The sequence below is a fragment of the Musca autumnalis genome, unplaced genomic scaffold, assembly GCF_047663935.1.
Source record: "Musca autumnalis isolate F117 unplaced genomic scaffold, ASM4766393v1 scaffold_2, whole genome shotgun sequence".
Taxonomy (NCBI): Eukaryota; Metazoa; Arthropoda; class Insecta; order Diptera; family Muscidae; genus Musca; species Musca autumnalis.
The window spans coordinates 182,989,386-183,013,523 of record NW_027411755.1 but is presented as its reverse complement, the minus strand read 5'-3'; the positions used below and the strand labels follow the sequence as shown (position 1 = coordinate 183,013,523).

At 40.7% G+C, this 24,138-nt stretch overlaps 2 protein-coding genes across 38 annotated transcripts in view; one reads left to right on the top strand and one right to left on the bottom strand.

Annotated features, from left to right (window-relative positions):
- Mhc (myosin heavy chain) overlaps positions 1 to 637 on the top strand; it is a 33,202-nt gene extending 32,565 nt beyond the window's left edge. For all 37 annotated transcript variants that reach the window (XM_073965661.1, XM_073965665.1, XM_073965638.1 and 34 more), the window contains one exon: positions 467 to 637. Coding sequence is in view for 29 of the 37 variants with exons in the window: in XM_073965638.1 (XP_073821739.1) it covers positions 467 to 550 (84 nt within the window). In the remaining 8 variants the exon portion in view is untranslated. The remainder of the gene's footprint in view (positions 1 to 466) is intronic.
- Positions 638 to 14,224: 13,587 nt separating this feature from the next.
- Positions 14,225 to 22,145, bottom strand: Cyt-b5-r (Cytochrome b5-related). Its single transcript, XM_073965629.1, has 4 exons — positions 21,851 to 22,145; positions 21,453 to 21,783; positions 14,810 to 15,192; positions 14,225 to 14,745 (listed from the first exon to the last, which is right to left on the bottom strand). Exons 1-4 carry the CDS (start codon positions 21,931 to 21,933, stop codon positions 14,241 to 14,243), a joined length of 1,302 nt encoding a protein of 433 aa, XP_073821730.1. The 5' UTR covers positions 21,934 to 22,145; the 3' UTR covers positions 14,225 to 14,240.
- Between the last annotated feature and the right edge of the window lie 1,993 nt (positions 22,146 to 24,138).

The window sequence follows — 24,138 nt, the reverse complement described above, 5'->3', positions numbered from 1 at the left end:
TGATTCCCTTTAAGTAACATACAATGCATTATTACTCTCCTCAAGGAAAAAGGAGACTCATACTCTCTTTAATCCAAACAAGAGAAATCTGGACTTTCTCTCTTTCTACTCTCCCACTTATCACACCAAACGTCTCTAATATGTTGTTGATTGAAAGTGGCTGATGTCACAATCTCCCTCTTCCCCTCTCATTATTTGGTCATTTAACTCATGCTCCTGTTGGAGTAAGATGCTCTCTCTCTCTCATACATATTACCGCCACTCTCCTGGGTTGTGTTGTTAAGTTCTCAATGTGGTCACCATCATCTTCAACCTGATCATCAGTGATAATCAATGATTGTTGTTATTGAAAGTTATGGTCCTTCGATTGCCTTGTGCCTGCCCATGCATGCTTTATATTATCTTATTTTTTATTTATTTGTAGCCTATTTTAATAATTTATTCTTTTTTCTCTTCTCCCTTTTAGCCCCGTGCTATGTCCGTGCGGCCACAATTGGACGGTATGGCTTTCCCACCAAGATTCGACCTTGCTCCAGAAAACGAATTCTAAATGCCATTAAAACATTTTAATTTATTTTATTAATACTATTTCATAAATTATTTTATTTTACTTTAATTTATAAATATTTTACAAATACTTTTTTGTTTTTCTAATTAAAAAAAAAGAAAGAAAGAAAATAAAAACAATTTTAAAAAAAGTTTTTGAAAAATACCAAAAAAAAGCAAATATTCAACTTACTTAGACAATACTACTTACAAGCTAACCAGCAACAACAACAAGAAAAAACAACAACATCCATAAGGAGACACAAAATATCTCAAAACAGAAGAACATCTCTAATAAATCCAGAAAAAATTATAATAATAAGGCAACCCATGTGGAATGTGTAGCAGGCGGTGGCGTTTAGTTTCACTTTCGGATTGGAGAAGACATTATGCGAACCCAAAAAACAAACAAACAACAACTCGACTCGATTTCAGCCCAAATGAAAGTCCCAAAACAAAAACAAAAAACAACGAAACCTTTACTCATATTGTTGTAAACGACATATAACACACATACACACACAAACATATTTGTATAGCTAACTTATGATGATAACTCTGGCCTAAGCCCCGTCAGATTATCAGGATGGGCGTCCAAAAACCATTGGTCGTTCCCAACCCAAATCGTTAATAATTTGTATGTGTTTAGGTTTAATTTTTAGTCTTTGCTAACAAACACTTGTATTTATTTATATTTGTATCTAATTGTATATTTGTATGTGAATATTAATACTTACGAACAAATGTCATCTATGATGAAAGTTGAAAATAACACCAACAACACTACACATTTTTTAAACAAATAAGCAAATAATAAAAAATATGCAATGAAAAAAAAAACAATACCAACAAGAAAAAACACAAAACTCTTTTTATTTGAAATGCATACACCAACACTAAGAAAACATTTGGGGAGGACAGTATGGGACCAAAGAACCCTTTCTTTCAGACTATAGAAGCACCCTTTTCTTCAGAAAGGCACTTTAGAAACACCCTTTTCTTCAGAAAGGAACTATAGAAGCGGCCTTTCTTTCTGAAAGGAACTATAGAAGCGGCCTTTCTTTCTGAAAGGAACTATAGAAGCAGCCTTTCTTTCAGGAGGGGACTATAGAGGCACCCTTTGTTCCAGAAAGGGACTATAGAAGCACCCTTTCCTTCAGAAAACGCCTATAGAAGCACCCTTTCCTTCAGAAAGCGACTATAGAAGCACCCTTTTATTCAGGAAAAGGCTATAGAAGCACCCTTTCCTTCATATCGAGACTATAGAAGTAGCCTTTCTTCCAGAAAGGGACTACAGAAGCAGCCTTTCTTTCAGAAAGGACTATAGGAGCACCCTTTCCTTCAGAAGAAAGTACCCTTTCCTGTAGAAGCACCCTTTCCTTCAGAGAGCGAATATAGAAGCATCCTTTCCTTCAGATAGAGACTATAGAAGCACCCTTTCCTTCAGATAGAGACTATAGAAGCACCCTTTCCTTCAGATAGATACTTTGGAAGCACCCTTTCCTTCAGATAGAGACTTTAGAAGCAACCTTTGTTCCAGAAAGGGACTATGGAAGCACCCTTTCTTTCAGAAAGGGACTATAGAAACACCATTTCCTACAGATATAGACTATAGAAGCATCCTTTGTTCCAGAAAGGGACTATAGAAGCAGCCTTGCCTTCAGAAAGGGATTATAGAAGCATCTTTTCCTTCAGAAAGGGACTACTGAAGCACCCTTTCCTTTAGTTAGAGACTATAGAAGCACCTTTTGCTTCAGAAAGGGACTACTGAAGCACCCTTTCCTTCAGTTAGAGACTATAGAAGTACCTTTTCCTTCAGAAAGGGACTACTGAAGCACCCTTTCCTTCAGATAGAGACTATAGAAACATCCTTTGTTCCAGAAAGGGACTATAGAAGCACCTTTTCCCTCAGAAAGTGACTACTGAAGCACCCTTACCTTCAGAAAGTGACTACTGAAGCACCGTTTCCTTCAGAAAGGGACTACTGAAGCACCCTTTCCTTCAGTTAGAGACTATAGAAGCATCCTTTGTTCCAGAAAGGGACTATAGAAGCACCATTTCCTTCAGAAAAAGGCTATAGAAGTATCCTTTCCTTCATATCGAGACTATAGAAGAAGCCTTTCTTTCAGAAAGGGACTATAGAAGCACCCGTTCTTTCAGAAAGGGACAATAGAAGCACCTTTTCCTTCAGAAAAGGACTATTGAAGCACTCTTTCCTTCAGAAAGGGACTAAAGAAGCACCCTTTCCTTCAGAAAGGGACTATAGAAGCACCCTTTCTTTCAGAAAGGGACTATAGAAACACCGTTTCTTTCAGAAAGGGACTACAGAAGCACCCTATCTCTCAGAAAGGGACTATAGAAGCATCCTTTCCCTCAGAAAGGGACTATTCAAGCACCCTTTGCTTCAGAAAGGGACCATAGAACCACCCTCTTTCACTCTTTCCTTCAGAAAGGGACCATAGAACCACCCTCTTTCACTCTTTCCTTCAGATAGAGAATGTAGAAGCACCCTTTGTTCCAGAAAAGGGACTATAGAAGCACCCTTTGTTCCAGAAAAGGGACTATAGAAGCACCCTTTGTTCCAGAAAAGGGACTATAGAAGCACCCTTTGTTCCAGAAAAAGGACTATAGAAGCACCCTTTCTTTCAGAAAGAGACTATAGAAACACCCTTTCTTTCTGAAAGGGACTACAGAAGCACCCTATCTCTCAGAAAGGGACTACAGAAGCATCCTTTCCCTCAGAAAGGGACTATTCAAGCACCCTTTGCTTCAGAAAGGGACCATAGAAGTACCCTTTCCTTCAGAAAGGGACTATAGAAACTGAAAGGGATTATAGAAGCAGCCTTTCTTTCAGAAAGGGACTACGAACGCAACCTTTCTTTCAGAAAGGGACTCTAGACGCACCATTTCCTTCAGATAGAGACTATAGAAGCGAAATTCGTTCCAGAAAGGGACTGTAGAAGCACTCTTTCCTTCAGACAGGAACTATAGAAGCACTCTTTCCTTCAGACAGGGACTATAGAAGCACTCTCTCCTTCGGAAAGTGACAATAGAAACACCCTTTTTTCCCGAAGGGGACTATAGAAACGCCCCTTCCTTCATATAGAGACTATAGAACCACCCTTTTTCCAGAAAGGGACTATAGAAGCGCCCTTTCCTTCAGATAGAGACTATAGAAGCACCATCTGTTCCAGGAAGGGACTATAGAAGCATCCTTTTTTTCAGAAAGGACTACAGGAGCATCCTTTCCTTCAGAAAGGGACTATGGAAGCACCCTTTCCTTTAGAAAGGGACTATGGAAGCAGCTTTTTTTCAGAAAAGGACTATAGAAGCACCCTTTCCTTCAGAAAGGAAGCACCTTTTCCTTCAGTAAAGGACTATTGAAGCACCCTTTCCTTCACAAAGGGACTATAGAAGCATCATTTTTTTCATAAAGAAACTATAGAAGCATCCTTTCCTGCAGAAAGGACTATAGAAGCACCCTTTCCGTCAGAAAGGACTATAGAAGCACCATTTCCGTCAGAAAGGACTATAGAAGCACCCTTTCCGTCAGAAAGGACTATAGAAGCATCCTTTCCTTCAGATGGTGACTATAGAAGCACCCTTTCTTTAAGAAAGGGACTATAGCACCCTTTTCTTTCAGAAAAGGACTATAGAATCCGCCTTTCCTTCAGATAGTGACTATAGAAGCACACTTTGTTTCACAAAGGGACTATAGAAGCACACTTTGTTTCACCAAGGGACTATAGAAGCATCCTTTCTTTCAGAAAGAAACTATAGAAGCATCCTTTCCTGCAGAAAGGACTATAGAAGCACCCTTTCCGTCAGAAAGAGACTATAGAAGCACCCTTTCTTTAAGAAAGGGACTAAAGAAGCACCCTTTCTTTAAGAAAGGGACTAAAGAAGCACCCTTTGCTTCAGAAAGGGACTTTAGAAGCACCCTTTCCTTCAGATAGATACTATAGAAGTACCCTTTCCTTCAGAAAGGGACTAAAGAAGCACCCTTTGCTTCGTTAGGGACTATAGAAGCACCCTTTTCTACAGATAGATACTATAGAAGTACCCTTTGTTCCACAAAGGGACTATAGAAGCAGCCTTTCTTTCAGAAAGGGACTATAGAAGCAACCTTTGCTTCAGAAAGGGACTATGGAAGCACCCTTTCCTCCAGAAGCACCATTTCCTTCAGATAGAGACTATAGAAGCACCCTTTGTTCCAGAAAGGGACTATAGAAGCAACCTTTCTTCCAGAAAGGGACTATAAAAGCACCCTTTCCTTCAGAAACGGACTATGGAAGCACCCTTTCCTTCAGGAGCACCATTTCCTTCAGTTAGAGACTATAGAAGCACCCTTTGCTTCAAAAAGGGACTATAGAAACACCCTTTGATTCAGAAAGGGACTATAGAAGCACCCTTTCTTTCAGATAGATACTATACTTTCTTTCAGAAAGGGACTAAAGAATCAGCCTTTCTTTCAGAAAGGGAATTTAGAAGCAGCCATTCTTTCAGAAAGGGACTATAGAAGCAACCGTTGCTTCAGAAAGGGACTATGGGAGCACACTTTCCTTCAGAAGCAGCCTTTCTTTCAGAAAGGGAATATAGAAGCAGCCTTTCTTTCAGAAAGGGAATATAGAAGCAGCCTTTCTTTCAGAAAGGGACTATAGAAGCATCCTTTCTTTCAGAAAGAAACTATAGAAGCATCCTTTCCTGCAGAAAGGACTATAGAAGCACCCTTTCCGTCAGAAAGGACTATAGAAGCACCCTTTCCTTCAGAGAGTGACTATAGAAGCACCCTTTCCGTCAGAAAGAGACTATAGAAGCACCCTTTCCGTCAGAAAGAGACTATAGAAGCACCCTTTCCGTCAGAAAGAGACTATAGAAGCACCCTTTCCGTCAGAAAGAAACTATAGAAGCACACTTTCTTTAAGAAAGGGACTAAAGAAGCACCCTTTGCTTCAGAAAGGGACTATAGAAGCACCCTTTCCTTCAGATAGATACTATAGAAGTACGCTTTCCTTCAGAAAGGGACTAAAGAAGCACCCTTTGCTTCTTTAGGGACTATAGAAGCACCCTTTCCTTCAGAGAGTGACTATAGAAGCACCCTTTCCTTCAGAGAGTGACTATAGAAGCACCCTTTCCTTCAGAGAGTGACTATAGAAGCACCCTTTCCGTCAGAAAGAGACTATAGAAGCACCCTTTCCGTCAGAAAGAGACTATAGAAGCACCCTTTCCGTCAGAAAGAGACTATAGAAGCACCCTTTCCGTCAGAAAGAGACTATAGAAGCACCCTTTCCGTCAGAAAGAGACTATAGAAGCACCCTTTCTTTAAGAAAGGGACTAAAGAAGCACCCTTTGCTTCAGAAAGGGACTATAGAAGCACCCTTTCCTTCAGATAGATACTATAGAAGTACGCTTTCCTTCAGAAAGTGACTAAAGAAGCACCCTTTGCTTCTTTAGGGACTATAGAAGCACCCTTTCCTTCAGATAGATACTATCGAAGTACCCTTTGTTCCACAAAGGGACTATAGAGCAGCCTTTCTTTTAGAAAGGGACTATAGAAGCAACCTTTGCTTCAGAAAGGGACTATGGAAGCAACCTTTCCTCCAGAAGCAATATTTCCTTCAGATAGAGACTATAGAAGCACCCTTTGTTCCAGGAAGGGACTATAGAAGCAGCCTTTCTTCCAGAAAGGGACTATGGAAACACCCTTTCCTTCAGAAACCGACTATAAAAGCACCCTTTCCTTCAGATAGAGACTATAGAAGCACCCTTTCTTTCAGATAGATACTATAGAAGCACCCTTTGTTCCACAAAGGGACTATAGAAGCACCCTTTGCTTCAAAAAGGGACTATGGAAGCACCCTTTCCTTTAGAAGCACCATTTCCTTCAGATAAAGACTATAGAAGCAGCCTTTCTTTCAGAAAGGGACTATAGAAGCAGCCTTTCTTTCAGAAAGGGACTATAGAAGCAACCGTTGCTTCAGAAATGGACTATGGAAGCACCCTTTCCTTCAGAAGCACCATTTCCTTCAGATAGAGACTATAGAAGCACACTTTGTTCCAGGAAGGGACTAGAGAAGCACCCTTTGCTTCAGAAAGGGACTATAGAAGCACCCTTTGCTTCAAAAAGGGACTATAGAAGCACCATTTGCTTCAGAAAGGGACTATAGAAGCACCATTTGCTTCAGAAAGGGACTATAGAAGCACCCTTTTTCAGATATATACTATAGAAGCACCCTTTGTTCCACAAAGGGACTATAGAAGCAGCCTTTCTTTTAGAAAGGGACTATAGAAGCAGCCTTTCTTTCAGAAAGGGACTATAGAAGCACCCTTTGCTTCAGAAAGGGACTGTGGAAGCACCCCTTCCTTCAGAAGCACCATTTTCTTCAGATAGGAAGGGACTATAGAAGCAGCCTTTCTTCCAGAAAGGGACTATGGAAACACCCTTTCCTTCAGAAACCGACTATAAAAGCACCCTTTCCTTCAGATAGAGACTATAGAAGCACCCTTTGTTCCAGGAAGGGACTATAAAAGCACCCTTTCCTTCAGAAAGGGACAATAGAAACACCCTTTCCTTCAGAAGGGGCTATAGAAGCACCCTTTCCTTCAGATATAGACTATAGAAGCACCCAGATAGGGACTATATAAGCAACCTTTTCTTTCAGAAAGGGAAAATCAACCTTTCTTTCCGAAAGGGACACCCTTGTAATGTTGGACCTCTCTTTCTAGATCTTGACCTGCCTCTCTTTCTAGATCTTGACCTGCCACTTCATTGTACACATGTTTGTTTTTGTATCGTTTTCTGTGTTGGGAACAGCATATCCCTGGATGCCTCTTTTGATGAGAGCCGGAAAGTAGGAAAATCCAGGACGCATCCACCACACTCAAACTTCGGTGGGATGTAATAGATGGGGGGAGTGGGTGCTTCTCAGTGCTTGCTCTGGACTCGTCTATGTGAGGGACTAAGACATGGACTATGTACCGGCATGCTGCGTAAACACATCCCTAGTGAGTCGTGACAGCAGCTGCACATGCAGCACTTAACACCAGCCAATCTTTGAAAATGTGGATTTCATGAGTCGGAAAAATATCAGAGAATTTACCAGTCACTTTTTCAGAGAGCTGCCAATTCCCTTGGATAGCTGAAAGAACTTTCCCCGACATCATCACTGCAGCAACCGCTCGCTACATACCTGCTGGTCGAATACCCGATATCGGAACAAAATTTCCCAGCAGATGACAGGGAGGTAACAAATGAGTGCTCCCTTTCCATTTTCCAAATTAGAGATCGGTATAAACCTCTATAATGTCTAGAGTTGATGTGTAGTAGGATACGTGTACATTTATTGGCTCGAAGCTCACTGATTTCCTCCTCTGTACGAGTACTATGAGATCTAATGGGTGGAGATCCAGTAGCTCGTTAAGAGCTCAACAGGCAAGAAAAGAGCTCAGACTCCAGATCTTGCCATGGAATTTTTGCAGCAATACAGTGTCATTAGAAATCTATTGGTGCGTTCCTCGACATTTCGATTCCTGTTTAATTGGGAGTCAAGAATGATCGCGAGATAGTTGGCTTCCGAAGAGAGCCCTCGGGTGACACCATCCAGCATTGGCGAGATAAATGGTTTTATTTTCTCTTGTTTGTGAACAGAACCAACTCTGTCTTTGATGGCCACAAGACCGTTGTTGTGTAGTCATCTTGATAGTTTGACTAGAGTTCCGTGTATAAGTAACGATAAAGTTTGTGGGAGGCTACATATATTGTGTTAACAAGGAATTTTAGAAATTCCGTGTTTGCGCAACATATGATATGGGCAGCTCTACCGAACTGTGTGAATTTGAGGAGTTCCTCATCGCTCAGGAAACACACACCACTTAGACGACCTTGGGCGATAAGCAGCCATCGATTTTCACTGATCTATCCTTCTATCGGCGACAGCCACTCATAGTTCATCTGGTGCCTTTCGTCTTCCGGTTTCTTTTCAACGCTGCTATCCACGAGAAGAGATCGGAAAGATACGTTGTGGATTAGGTTAGCTTGTGAGGCTACCTTCACAGTGGTGTTTTTCATGCTCTTAGTCTTTTGATAACAGGCAAAACAAGTAGTAGGTTTGGAGTCCATCCCAGCAAAATTTGAAGGTAGGGGTTCCATGCGATGACGTTATTTCATGGAATCTTTTGCTTTGGTTCGAACGAAGTCGTGAAAGATCCGATCTTTTCATTATCATTTGAAGCAATCCAAAGACAGTCGTGAAAGATCCGATCCTTTTATCAGCATTTGAACTCATGCAAAGGATTTCGTGAAAGATCCGATCTTCTCATCAGCATTTGAACCCATTCCATTGTTCCAATAGAGATGAATTTTGTGTTTTTATTTATACACATTTTTCTAAATATATAAGATGTATTATTTACAATAGGCTTGCTGTTGTCGGAGACTCGAAATCACAACCGTTGTTAAAACTCTCATCGTAATGATAATGTCATTGCAAAGGGTTGGTGAAAATGACATTCCAAAGCATTGGTGGAAATGACATGCCAAAGCATTGGAGTAAATGACATTCTTTGGATCCAAAAATGAATAACATCTTTTGGGGTCCAAGCTCATATAAAATTCATCGATGAAGATGCTAAAAAGATGACATGCCAGATCACTTGCACCCATGATTGAATGACATCTTTGGCATCGAACATATTGCTGGCATGTTTCTGGCAATATCAGGTCGGCCAAGCCGTTTCATCCTATTTATACTTACTTACTTACTTAGCTGGCCCATTACAGAACATTTGTTCTATAGGCCGAACTAAGAAAAGATCTCCAATTCTCTCTATTTGTTGCTTCGCTTTCAGGAATACCGCGCCTTTTCATCTCATCATCCACTTGTTTGCGCCATCTATTCCTTGGCCTGCCAATTTTGCGTACACCGCCAAGCGGTCCGTGTTTATACACCTTTTTAGCGGGGTCATCATCGCTCATTCTTATGATATGGCCTAGCCAACGCAATCGCTGCATCTCGATACGTTTAACAATATTGATGTCGTTGTATAGCAGATACAGCTCGTGGTTCATGCGACGTCGATATTCACCGTCAAGGCAGATTGGTCCGTAGATCTTTCGAAGAATTTTTCTCTCAAACACACCAAGCGCTGCCATGTCTGCTTGCGCAAGTACCCAGGCTTCGGAGCAATACATCAGCACGGGTAGTATCAGTGTTTTGTAGAGCGTTATTTTTTTTGACGAGATGTGGCTTTGTTTTTAAACTGCTTACTTAAACCAAAGTAGCATCTGTTGGCCAATACAATTCTTCTTTTTATTTCACAACTGATGTCGTTTGTTGTGTTTACGGAGGTGCCGAGGTAGACGAAGTCTTTTACTACCTCAATAATATAGGAACCAACTTCCACAGTCGGTCCGAGCTCAATGGACGCATTGCGCGTCGACACCATCAACTTGGTCTTCTCACCGTTTACCGCCAGACCCACTTTAGCAGATTCTCCTTCGACCTTCATAAAGGTATCAGTTACTTCTTTTACTGATCGGCCTATGATGTCTATATCATCAGCATAAGCAAGTAACATGTGACTATTGGTGTAGATTGTATAACCATTTCCAGCAGGATGTTAAAGAGATCACACGAAAGACTGCCTCCTTGTCTGAAACCTCTTTTGGTACCAAACTCTTCGGAGAGGTTCTTTCCTATTTTAACTGAGGACCTCGTGTCAGTTACAGTCATTTTGCAAAGCCGGATGAGCTTTGCGGGGATACCAAATTCAGACATGGCTTGGAATACCTTCGAACGCAGCGGGCTGTCGAAGGCTGCTTTATAATCGACAAAAAGGTGGTAGGTGTCGATCTGCATCTCTTGGGTCTTCTCCAGGATTTGCCGCAGGGTAAATATCTGGTCAATGGTGGACTTGCCAGGTCTAAAGCCGCATTGGTATGGTCCAATTATCTCGTTGACCATAGGCTTTAGTCGTTCGCACAATATCCCTGACACGATCTTGTAGGCAATAGGGAGTAGACTTATGCCCCTATAGTTAGAGCATACAGTCTTATCTCCCTTCTTGTGGACGGGGCACAGGATACTCAGGTTCCAATCGTATGGTACTCGTTCTTCCTGCCAGACGGTGCTAACTAGCTTATGAATACACCTTATCAGCGTGTCGCCTCCGGTTTTGAACAGCTCGGCTGGTAAGCCATCGGCTCCTGCTGCCTTATTATTCTTCAGCCGATTTATTGCTGTCTTTACCTCATCTTGGCTGGGCGGTATACATTCTATACCATCTTCTGGAATTGGGACTGTGGTATCTTCGTCGTCGTCGCTGCTATTGGATGCCAACAGTTTTGAAAAATGCTCTTTCCATATCCTGAGTACACTATCTGTATCAGTTACCAGATTACCTTGCTGGTCTCTACAGGAGGATGCACCTGTGCCAAAGCCATCAGTTTGATGCTTGACTCTTTGGTCGAATTTTCGGACTTCATTCTGCCTCCTGTACATCTCGATTTTTTCACACTCCCGCTTTTCCATCTCTCTCTTTTTCCAGCGGAAAAGACGTTTCTCCTCTCTCCTTTTCTCCCTGTATCTCTCTCGTGCGCTACGCGTTGCTACGGATTGTAAAGTAGCCCTATATGCCGCATTTTTCTCTTCGGTGGCAGCACGACACTCCTGATCATACCATGGATTCCTTGGTGGAGGCCTCTGGTATCCAAGTATGGATTTTGCGGCTGTTTGCATGGAGTGGGCAATGCTTTGCCATTGCGCTGATATGTTATCGGGATGAGGAGTGCTTTGATTAAGCAGTTGGGCTAGTTGAGTGGAATATGCCGTGGCTATCTGTTGTGATTGCAGCTTACCGATGTTTAACTTTCGTGTTGTGTCTGTTCGTACTTTGTTTGCTACGTTTAGGCGGGTGCGTACCTTTGCTGCAACAAGGTAGTGGTTCGAATCAATGTTTGCGCCTCGGAAAGATCGTACATCCAACACGCTCGATGAATGTCTTCCATCTATCGCAACATGATGAATTTGGTTTCTTGTTTTCTGATCTGGAGACAGCCAGGTGCCCTTATGAATATCGTGATGATTAAATCTGGTACTGCTAACTACCATATTTTTTGCAGCTGTAAAGTCTATCAGCCTCATACCATTGTCAGATGTTTCACTGTGGAGGCTGAATTTCCCGACTGTTGGGCCAAAGATATTCTCCTTTCCAAATTTGGCATTAAAATCGCCTAGAATGATTTTAATATCATGGGTAGGGCAACTATCATATGTTTCTTCTAAGCGCTCGTAAAATATATCTTTGGTCTGTTCGTCCTTTTCTGCAGTGGGAGCATGAGCGCAAATAAAGCTGATGTTGAAGAATTTAGCTTTTATTCGAATTGCAGCAAGTCTTTCATTCACTGGGGTGAAACTGGATACCAGATGTTTTAGTCTCCGACTAACTACAAATCCGCAACCTTTCGGACGCCTTTCCCAATCCATCGTATTTCCTTTATGGCAGTAATATCGGCCTTGTACTTTTCAAGTACGTCTGCCAATGCGAAGACTGCACCTTCTCTATAAAGAGTGCGAACATTCCAGGTGCAGATTCGTAGATCATGGTCCTTAAAACGTTTGCGGGGTTGGTCAACTTTAGAGGGGGTTGTTTTTCTTTTCTTTCGTTTTTTCATAGTATGCTGTTTTTTCTAGGGGAAGGTTACTAACCCGACGCCCAAACTCAAGTTTTTAACGTTCTTATGGGAGAACGCGCGGCACATGTTAGCTCACTACCTTTAACGGGTGTTAAAGGCAGTTCCCCAGGTGACACCCCGGGGAGGTCAGTGTCCACTTGAGATGAAAGAGGAACCAAGATAGATCCTGGGCTTTGGCACGTTAAAACCGGTCAGGACCGTTGCTTGGTATCTTCCATCCCCCACGTCACCCAATGTTGCTCACCGCCTTGAAATTGATCCTAATTAACTTACACCCATTTATCGAGATAAACGAGGTTTCGATGCCGTTATACATCCTGAGGTAGTGCATCGACCTACAGTAAGCCCTCTTCTCTTTAGTCAAACGATTTTCAGAGCTGGTTGAGACGGTGGGAACAAATCTGCCCAAAACTTTGCTCAGGGTTCCATCCTTAACAACGTCCTGCCTCGGAAGACTAATTCTATTTGCTTTGTGCCTATGGACAACCCTTGGGTTTCAAAGGAAGGGTTCCATCCTTAACAACGTCCTGCCTCGGAAGACTAATTCTATTTGCTTTGTGCCTATGGACAATCCTTTGGGTTTCAAAGGATTAGCTGAGGCTAAATTATTGACGACAAAAGCCGACGACTGTAGTATCAAGTTCGTCGCTGAATAAACTATTCCCGGCCTCAACAGAAGCACTACCCCGAGGCTAAATTATTGACGACAAAAGCCGACGACTGTAGTATCAAGTTCGTCGCTGAATAAACTATTCCCGGCCTCATCAGAAGCTCTACCACGACTGAGAGCCATCGTCTTCTACAGAAGGGCTGGAAGTTGTCTGCTTTGCACAGCTAGACTATCTTTAACAACTTCTAAGTTGGAATATGTCATCGAAGGTACTTCTTGTGATTCTGATTAAAATTGTTCCACAAACATCACAGACGGAACAAGGAAGACTTCTCTCATATTAATGAGTGCACCCCGATTCATATTAGCTCAGTGATATGGGACCTACTGTTTATCGCCGAGTCCGAAAGGTGTGTCTTAAGACACCACTTGTAGAGAAGTTTTACATGGCTGAAATACTCTGGAAATGTCGCCAAATTTACTAAGGGGTATTTTGCCACCATTGAATTATTTTAAGTTGCCTGGCCGGCAAATCGAACCCACCACCTTCAACGTGCAAGGCTGGTGTGCTCCCAGTGGTCACAAAACTTCTCTATAAAAAAGATCATCCATGTTTTGGTATTGTTCCTTTAGCCACATTTTTGGACTGAAATACCAGTAATTTGATATTTGAGGTTCCCTGAAGTCAGAAACTTCTCCACCCAAAAATTGTCAACATAAGTCTATGTTTTGAGATAGCCCCCATATAACAGTACCTTCCGATTTTCGGCATTTTGACAATTTTAGCCACATTTTTGGATTGACATTTGAAGCTCCCAGTGGTAACAAAACTTATCCAATAAAAACTATGAACAAAAGTCCATTCCGATTTTCGGTGTTTTGAGGATTTTAGCTACATTTGTTGACCGAAATACCCTTAATTCGACATTTAAGGTTCCCAGTGGTCACAAAACTTACCAACATAGATCCATGGTTTGGTGCAGTTCCCATATAAATGTACCTGAAAAGTTCGGTTTAGGAATTTAGCTACATTTGTTGACCGAATTATCTGTAATTTGACATTTGAGGTTCCCAGAGGTCACAAATTTTTCTCCACCAAAAATTGTCAACTTTGATATAGCCCCCATATAAAGGCAACGTCCGATTGAAGAAATTGTTAAATACGTTTTCAGACTTAATTTAGGCATTTGGGATTTTCGTGGTCGGAAAAGTTCCCCACCTAAAATTGTGAACAGGAAAGGAAACTAATTATTCCTTATTAGTTCAAGATATATTATGGCCCTGTCCAACTTAACGATTTTTTACTTGTTTCTTGTTATTCACAAACTTTTTTATTTTAAAAAACATAACTCAAATATATGAAAGATATGTACTAGGTATATAACTTTCAGCTCACTTCGAACCTGGTGGTTTCAAATTCGGTTTGATTCTCAGTAATTGTTTGTGTTGACCCAGAATATGTTCAATGTGATTACATTCTCTCAACAGTCCCTTGAATTCATCTAAAGTTTCATATAAAATTGGATACAATTGCGGCAAGATACCATGATCCAGGGTTGGGAAGAGATGATGCAGGGCATGATCACCGAAATGGGTTAAAACTAAAAATTGTGATTTCTTTAAATCTCCACGATCAATGATGGTATCCACCTGGAAAAGACCCCAATCACGATCTTCACGATTGGCATCACCTTCATGATAGATTTCCGGATCATGATGGGCAGCATTTAACCCAATAACACAAAAAGCAAAACTTGATATGGCCGTAATATATAACCACTGGCGTATGCACAACAGCAGTGACCAGTCGGAACCCAAGTAGATCGCCAGAGGTATAGACAATGGTATCACATCATGCCAATACATGATGTTTTTGTGTTGCAACGAATAGACGATTCTGAAAATATATAAGAGATGAAGTTAGATTTTTCGATTCGAAATAAGTTTTGTTTGCTCCTCACCTTCCCAACATTTGTAAAAAGAAAGCTATAGTGTAGGCAAACGGCTCCGTTATCCATGACACATAACGCATTAGTAAACTCTTGATGTTGGGATTTGGTATCCAACAGAGCAACGGTTCAAACATGGACAATTCCAAGTCCATATATGAATTCGGATAGATGTGATGTGACATGGCATGCGACACACGCCATGCACAGAAATTCAACATAGACAAGTTGAAGGTGTACATGCGCCAATTGTCGCGACGATGAAAATAATTATGAGCTGTAACGCAGGTCCATACGAGGGCAGTGCCTGCCAAAGCCAAGAATAACAGGCTATTCAAACGGGCACTAGCAATGGCAAAGACGAAAATCGATATAAGCAAGCCGAGGTGAATGAGCTGAAAAGAAATCATAATTTTTTTTTATTAAATGACAACCCAACAGTAGAGTAGTGTAGTTCCGGAACGAACTAGTTCCAAAGAACAATTCTGGACAAGGAACTATTGGAACTATATCCAACTCTTGCGTTCATATATGTAGTTCCTTTCGTTTTTCTCGTTCCTTCAATCTAACGCCTACGTCGATCTTTCGTTGTTTGTTCGCTGCAACTTATTTATTTTTATGTCAATTTATCCACCAAACAATGAAAACATTTCGGTCTCGGAACTATTTGGAACGAAAATAACAAAAAGAGCGACGAAAGAGAAAGATTCGTGGAACTATTTCAGTCTCGGAACTATTTGTAACGAAAAGATCGATGAAAGAGAAAGATTCGTTGAACAATTTCGGTCTCGGAACTAATTGGAACTATGGAACTACTTAAAGGAACTAGTTCCTTTTGGGAAAAGTAGTTCCTTTTGGGAAAAGGAACTAGAAAGATCGATCCGCTCCGGGAACTAGATTGCCCAACTCTACCCAACAGAGAGCTGTAGACAATGATGCCAAGTTCAATTACTTTCAAAGGCCATCAATAAACGGGAAAATTATTATGGGTCAGCCTGTCAGCGAATCACATGACAAATACATGCTTATGGACCGGCATAATTTATTACCATGACAGGCGTTTATTTTCTACGTTTTATTTTGTTATGCAAATCATTTGCACATTTCTTATCAGTCAGCACGCTAGTCTAATATACATACATATGTATGTACGAGTATTTTATAGGCATTTGTCAGCAAAACGGAATCAAATCTGGTCTGGTGTCTGACAAATGCAGTAGCTTGAACAAGTAGAACAAAATCAAAGCAAAGTGATGGACTTTTGCAGTGAAGGTACTTGGAAGTCCCTGTTTCAAATTTTGAAGTCATTCCTTTAGTTAGTTATCCTGCGACTTATACCCCAGATAGACGGCAGCGTTGATTTGCATTAACTGCCTTGATTCAAATTAATTCGTGCATTATCCATAATCTTAATACACAAAATCAAACTGAATTTAAACCGAATTTATGGGTACTTTACACGGTATGTTTTTACATATGAGTTGTCACTTCTCCAATACACAATGTATATGCAAAGTGACAACTCATATGTAAAAAACATATCGTGTAAAGTACCCATTAGGTATTTCAATATGGCAATTCTATAAAAGAGAGTCCATATTCATGTAGGCGAGAGAGAGCATATTCATTCTCTGAGGCACAATTTGCATTGCACACAACAACAAAAATTTTTTTACCAGCAATCAGCTGTTTCGTAATTACAGAAACTGTCGTCCGTCGGGATAAAATTAAATGCAGATCTTAATGCAACGTTGACGTCGTTGAGCAGCCGACAAGTAAACATGTGCATGGATGTACGCATAATTTTTGTGGGGACACTGAACAAAACCGCACACACCCGCCGCATGTTTTCTGGTCGCAGTTGTAACAACCACTGAATGCTGATACAAACTTCCTTGTGATTCTCTCACTACTTTACTCTCTTTTTTATTTTGAGCATCAATGGTTCACACAGACACGGCTCGCGAGCCCAGTGGTGATTAACACTGATCTAGGGCTTTCAATAAGCTAAACAAGTAAAATAGAATTTAAGTGTTGAACTTTTGCGGAGTAGGGACCTGAAGTTAATTGGATCTAATTTTAGAAGTCGTTCGTGCGAATCTGCAATTTCATTTGATCATCGTAGGATTTTTTAGAGGTTTTGAGTTATTATGTCAGGAGCCATAGACATGTCCACGAAAAAATGTAAGGCAGTAATAAGGTTAACAAGCAATAACCTCAACAGAATTTTCAAAAAAAAACCTCAAATAGCCCTCGTACTGTACTTAAGCAAAAATGTGGAAAATTTGTGCGGGAGCTACCGAATGAAGTTTTCCGATATAGCCCATCTTCGAACTTGATTTAAGTTTGAGTAATAATATTTCGAAGTGCAAAGGTTGGACAAAATTCCGTCACTCCTTTGGATAGTTATCATGACCACAAGCCATATTAGTTGGTTACCAAAGGATGTTTCAGAGCTTTCGGGTCATTATGTCAGGAAGCATGGACTTGTCCACGAAAAACTTTATATCAATGTAATCAGAATCGCAAGGACAACCTACGGTGAAAATGTTCAAAACCATCCTCAATGGCATTGAAACTACACATAAGCATACAAATTTTGAACATTTGTAAGGGATGTATCCAAAGGTGTTGTCCGATATAGACCTTCGTGGAACTAGATGTACGTTTGGAAGAAATTTTACAATGTACAAAGTTTCAACCAAATTGGATACTGCATTCGTTAGTTGTTGCGCTCATCAAACTTTGGTGCCGACAGGGGTTTTACAGCTTTTGGGCAATCGTCTCAGAAAGTATGGACTTGCCAAAGATATCCAAAACTACCAGAAACATGACCGTAAATTGTTTTTTGTCGACAAATTTTGAAATTTTGTTCGGAAGCTACTAGAAGTGGTGCATCGTTATAGTCCATATTTGAACCTAATGTATGTCTGGAAAAATATTACAATGTACAAATTGGTTACTCCCTACTACTCCCTACACAATTTCATTTTTGCGAAACATCATGCACATTTGTGGGCAGGTATCCGAAGGACTTGACCCTCTTTACAGGAGACTTCAAATGAGGTCTTCTATAGACCTTAAAGGTGGTTCTCTTAGACCTCAGATGAAGTCTTGTACAGATCTCAAGAGGTCTTATATAGAAATCAGAAGAGAAATTTTTGCATATAACATAGAAAAGGGTTCTTCTATAGACCTCAGAAGAGAACTTCTATAGACCTTGAATGAGGTATTTTATAGACGACCAAACGAAGTCTTCTATTGACCCCAACTGAGGTCTGGGGTGTTCCAAAGAACTCAGGAGACGTCTTCTAAATATCCCAAATTAGGTGTTGTAAAGACCTCCGAAGAGGCCTTCTAATACAGACTTCAGCAGAGGTTCTCTAAACCCCTTAAGTGAGGTCTCCTAAAGACCTCAAGCGAGGCCTTCAAAAGATCTCAAGTGAGGTCTTCAAAAGACCTCAACTGAGGTCTTCTAAAGACCTCAAGTGAGGTCTTCTAAAGACCTTAAATGAGGTCTTCTATAAACCCCAAATCAGGTCTTCTATAGGCCTCAAATGAGGTATTCTATAGACCTTAAGTGAGGTCTACTACAGACCTAAAATAAGGTCTTCTAAAGACCTCAAGTAAGCTCTGCTCAAGACCTCAAATGAGGTTTTCTATAGACCTCTACTAAAGACCTCAAGTGAGGTCTTCTAAAGTCCATAAGTGAAGTCTATTAGAGACCTCCAGTGAGGTCTAGTAAAGACCATAAGTGAGGTCTACTAAAGACCTCAAGTGACGTCTACTAAAGACCACAAGTGGGGTCTATTAAAGACCTCATGTGAGATCTTCTAGAGACCTCAAAAAAGGTCTACTAAAGACCTTAAGTGAGGTATTCTAAAGACCTTCAGTGAGGTCTACTAAAGACCTCAAGCAAGGTTTTCTCAATATCTCATGTGAGGTCTTCTATAGACCTCGAACGAGGTATTCTGAAGACCTCAAATGAGGTTTTCTATAGACCTCTTCTAAAGACCTCAAGTGAGGTCTTTTAAAGTCCATAAGTGAGGTCTACTAGAGACCTCCAGTGAGGTCTAGTAAAGACCATAAGTGAGGTCTACTAAAGACCTCAAGTGATGTCTACTAAAGAAGACCTCAAAAGAGGTCTACTAAAGACCTTAAGTGAGGTATTCTCAAGACCTTCAGTGAGGTCTACTAAAGACCTCAAGCAAGGTTTTCTCAATATCTCATGTGAGGTCTTCTATAGACCTCGAACGAGGTCTTCTGTAGACATCAAGTTAGGCCTTCTATAGACCTCAAATAAGGTCTGCAACAGACCTCAAACGAGGTATTCTGAAGACCTCAAACTAGGTCTTCTGTAAACATCAAACGAGGTCTTCTATAGACCTCAAATGAGGTCTTCTATAGACCTCAAATGAGGTCTTCTAGAGACCTCGAATAAGGTCTTCTATAGACCTCAAATGAGGTCATCTATAGACCTCAAATGAATTCTGATATAGGTCTTCTATAGACCTCAAGTGAGGCCTGCAATAGACCTCGAACGAGGTATTCTGAATACCTCAAACGAGATATTTTGAATACCTCAAACGATGTCTTCTGTAGACCTCAAACGAGGTCTTCTATAGACCTCAACTGAGTTATTATATAGACCTCAAATGAGGTCTTCTATACACCTCAAACGAGGTCTGCTTTAGACCTCGAAGGAGGTATTCAAACGAGGTCTTCTGTATGAGGTCTGCAATAGAACTCGAACGAGGTATTCTGAAGACCTCTTCCATAGACCTCAAACGAGGTCTTCTATAGACCTCAAACAAGGTATTCTATAGAACTCAAACGACGTCTAGATATAGACCTCAAATGAGGTCTTCCACAGACCTCGAACGAGGTCTTCCACAGACCTTCTGTAGACCTCGAACGACGTATTCTATAGACCTCAAATGAGGTCTGCAATAGAGCTCGAACGAGGTATTCTGAAGACCTCACACGAGGCCTTCTGTAGACCTCAAATGTGGTCTTCTATAGACCTCAAATAAATTCTCATGGGTCATGAGGTCATGGGTTATAGTGGGTGGTAATACATTGGGGTGCCATGTCACTGAGATTCCGTGTGGGCCCCATATTTTGAATGATTTCGAGCTTCACATTACATCTGCAACATCGCTGATCCTAAATTGTGGTGAAACTTCTTCGAATGAGAGGGCTCTTATACGACGTAGCATAATCCGCTTTCCACTTAGGATCAGAGGGAATATTTAGCTCTCTAAAGCAGTGATTGCTAGAATTTTTGTACCCTTGCCCGTCAGCTTTCCCATGGCTTAGAGTAGTACGGTAGTCAGAGGTTATGAAGTCGGATGGTCTGGTAAAGGAGACCATGAAGGTGGTCTGATTCAAGTTAAATGATGGGTTCCCAGGACACGTTATTTATCAGACTCAAGGTATTTGCGGTCAAAGTGCCTGCTCCACTTCTGCCGATAAAACGTGCTTACAAAGTAGTGCTTGACTACTTCCAATCCTTGTAGATTAGATTGGTGTATTCATGGCTGACATGTGGTTGGGATTTTAATGCCGGTTACATCGTTGCAGCTTTGTGGGAATATAGTTTTGTGCTTTTAACAAAACGTCATCCAATGCCTGTTGGCTTATGCTTCCTATTGTCCGTTGATGCTGCATTGTACTCCTTTCAAGGACTATCTACTGCCGAATGAGTACGAGTTATTCGCTAAACTAAGCTAAGCGTGGACACAATCGCTTCTATTGTCCTCTTTCGCTTGGAAGGGTATATGTAATGGCACCAGCAGGTTTGCCTTTGCTCTCAATTTGCACTTTGTAGAGTTTTCCTCATTCGCCTTTTACCTTGGTGATGTCAAACAATTCCTTCAATGAATTAACAGTTTGTTTTTTTTCTGCACCGCTCGTACTCTCCCAGAACCTTTGCTACTTTTGCACAAATGTTTTGATCAGATATATGCCGCCAGTTCCATATTTTGCTCCTTTGGACTTTAAGCTTTAAAATGGGGTTTAAATAATGACCGCTCATTAATGTGGTTTCTGTAAAAACTATCCCTCTTAGGCTAAACGTTGAAACTTTCACATGTAACTTTCAGAACTTTAGTGTGAGAACGGATGTGAAGGAGCTCCCTTTCTCCCATCTTACCTATAAATTCAATAAAGTTTCGTATGAAAGTTTCAACTTGTAACATAAAACATACGGAAAACACACACATATGCTCTGTTCCAGAACCTGCAAGAAACAACTATTTTTTACTACGATAGCATTTTTTCCTTTATGTTATCGGAAAAAATGATAAAAATTAGTATATTCTTGCAGTTCTGGAATAATCACAAGTATAGCTCTACACAGTACAAATCTAGAATTGAAGACGTTTCAGAAAATTTTCGTAAAATATTTACGATTATGGGAATGAAGGGATTTAAAATTCTTCTTTAAAAAATTCACAATTCTAGTACTGGTGGTGTCTTCAAAAAAAAAAAAATATATATATATATATATATATATATATATATATATATATATATATATATTTTTTTTTTTTAAATCCCCAATTCATGCTCTGACTGTATTTCAAAATAACACATTTTTAAAATGTCAGACTTGAAAACCTCATAATTTGCTTTATATAACCTCTCAACTTACATCACTCCTCTGCTTGGGCGTATTATCGATTGTTTTCAATTTTTCCACAACTCGCCTTTTCAGTGTCTTATAGAATCCATTCTCATGCATTGTCAGGGTATATATTCTCGGTTTGACAGCATCACGAACTTTGTACTTTTCAATCATTTTGCTCGGAGCGGCGGTCAAATGATGGGCCTCAAATGCTTCGGTGATATCGGTGCCACGTGTTTCACGGATCCAAAACGTACCGCCAGGATGTTTGTCAATGAAATCGGTAAAATCATAAATTCCATCATAAATACGCCACAATCCTTCGGCTTCATCATCCTGACGTTTGCCGTTTAACCAACTGAAATCAAGGAGATGACAAATGATTTCGGATTCTTCCTTTGTTGTTAGACTCTATCCACTCTTACCTATCAACTGTGACAAATTTCGAATTTCGATAGGTTGGGAATTTTGTGGCAATGCCACATTTTTTCCATTCTTCAATCACCATTTATAAAGTAAAATAAAACACTGTAAAAACAAAGACAACGGAACCGAACTACAGATAATTTAATGTAGATTTATTACGACTTGAATCGAACGTGAATAGAAATTGAACTAAACCGCCTGTGAACTTGAAAAATTTTATTTATAATAGAAATGCATCTTTTCTTGGGGCATTATCTTATCTGCTGCTTCGGCTTTTGCTGACTTTTTAATAACAATAACAAAAGCTACATACAAATATGGACAAGTGGGAACACCTACAAATGTACATACATATCTATGTAAGAATGCATTGCAATTGCATTCAGTTATTAATCTGCATGTATACATACATACTTACTAACATGTTATAGAACTTGTCAATCAAACCCACAACAAATAGCTGTTTAACTGCATCTATAGTTTCAACACGCAATTTTTCAATAACTACAATCTGCTCTAGATATCGGACATTCGAATATTGAACAAACAATATGAGGGAAATTTAATCTACGCTAAGATACACTAAATTTGTGGTGGTTGCATCTCAGAGACTATACAGGAAGTCATGCTCAACAACAACAGCGACTTACAGCCTTTTGATGACTACAACGTACTGAGCAAGGATCGCACCAGATGTGGAGGTGGGGGATTAGCTTTCCCATTACAAAAGTCTCTTCAATATAGACCTGGCTCTATTGAATTGGCGTAGAGTGTCACAGTGTACCATACCCAACCATCATGTCACATGGTCTTACAAATGACGACACCTGCCTATTCGTCGTTTCTCTTGGGTCAGACCATCTCCCCCTAATCGTCTACATCAGCGGACCGCCTGATTTCATCACTCCTGAAAGCCGCACTTTCATCAATCATGGCAAGGAGAGTTCACTAATAACCGCTTCAGAGATCGCCTTCTGATGTTCCTGCAACAGATTGGATGTTCCGGGATATCATCACAACTGCAGCTGCTTGCTATATATCTGCTGATCGAATACCCGAAGTGAGACCAAATGTCCAGGCTGAGGCCACGGCATTAGCTTGATGAGGGTGATAACCTTCGTCGAATCAACCCTAATGACCCCAGAGTTAGGAAGCTGACACTGGAAGTTAATTGGTTGGTCGGTGAGCCCTAAATGGAACAAGTGACTAGATCATCTGAAGAATTGCAACGTTGCAGCCGAAATTAGTGAAGCGTTGCGCCCTAACTGGTTGAGCCGGAGTTGAGTATCTCACGAAAGTTCTCAACCTATCGCTAGCCATGCCCGAAGACTGGAAAATGAGCAGGGTAGTCTCGTTACTGAATCCAGGCAAGGTGAATCTTATAGAACGATTTTGCTTTTGTCGTAGTAAAGACTTTTGAGGCTTCAGGTATAGTTATCCTGCTCCAGATAATCGGCATTCCATGAGACAGTGTTGGTGGCGCTTGACTAATCAAAAACCTTTGGTACTGTCAAGCACTCTACGCTTTATGAAAACCTCGAGCAGACTACCCTCCAGTAAGGTATGCAACGTTGGATAATCACTCCGGCCATACCTGCGAATTTCAGGAACAAGAAGAAGAAGTCCCGGAGAGTGAAATGGGGAGTTAATCTTTCCTATATTCCACCGCCTCCAGAAGTCATTGAGACCGTCACGTATGCAAATGATTGTACGGTAGGCTGACCTTTTTCGCCCGAGGAATATGCAAATGTCCACCACTGAGTCTATGACTAATCTGTTCACCAGTTAGACTGCAGAGATGAGCACAGAATTGAATGTCCTGGTCAATGGTAGCAGAATTCCTAGCACTATCTACCCCAGGATTCTAGACGTAACATTCAACAGCGATTGGCGATAAGCTGAAATGTAGGAACAAGATCCTCAAGTGCCTAGCTGCAAGCACTTGGTTTTTGCAGACAAAGAAACCTTGTTGGCCACAACAGACTGACCTGTGTGGTAAACTATGCGGTGCCAGTGTGGACTGGGGATGTAAGTGCAACGTGATGGAATAATAGGGGTGTCTTTTAACTTACTAAATGTTGCTGAAACATTTTTTCCGACAACGTTTCCTCTATACAACTGTCAAAATCTGCAACCTTAGTAATTATTATTACTAATTATCACGTAAAAAGACACAGCTAATATTGAAATCTGTCAAAACGGCACACTGAGAATTGTAAGGAGACAAAAATTTTTCCAGTACGGTATCAAAATAACATGCTCTCCTTGCAGTACTTGCTCGGGTGTT

Coding starts and splice junctions, on each gene's coding strand:
- Cyt-b5-r (XM_073965629.1), bottom strand. CDS start 21,933: ATGGTGATTGAAGAATGGAAAAAATGTGGCATTGCCACAAAATTCCCA. Junction 21,784..21,850: donor AAATTTGTCACAGTTGATAG/GTAAGAGTGGAT, acceptor CCTTGATTTCAG/TTGGTTAAACGGCAAACGTC. Junction 15,193..21,452: donor CGCCCAAGCAGAGGAGTGAT/GTAAGTTGAGAG, acceptor ATTTCTTTTCAG/CTCATTCACCTCGGCTTGCT.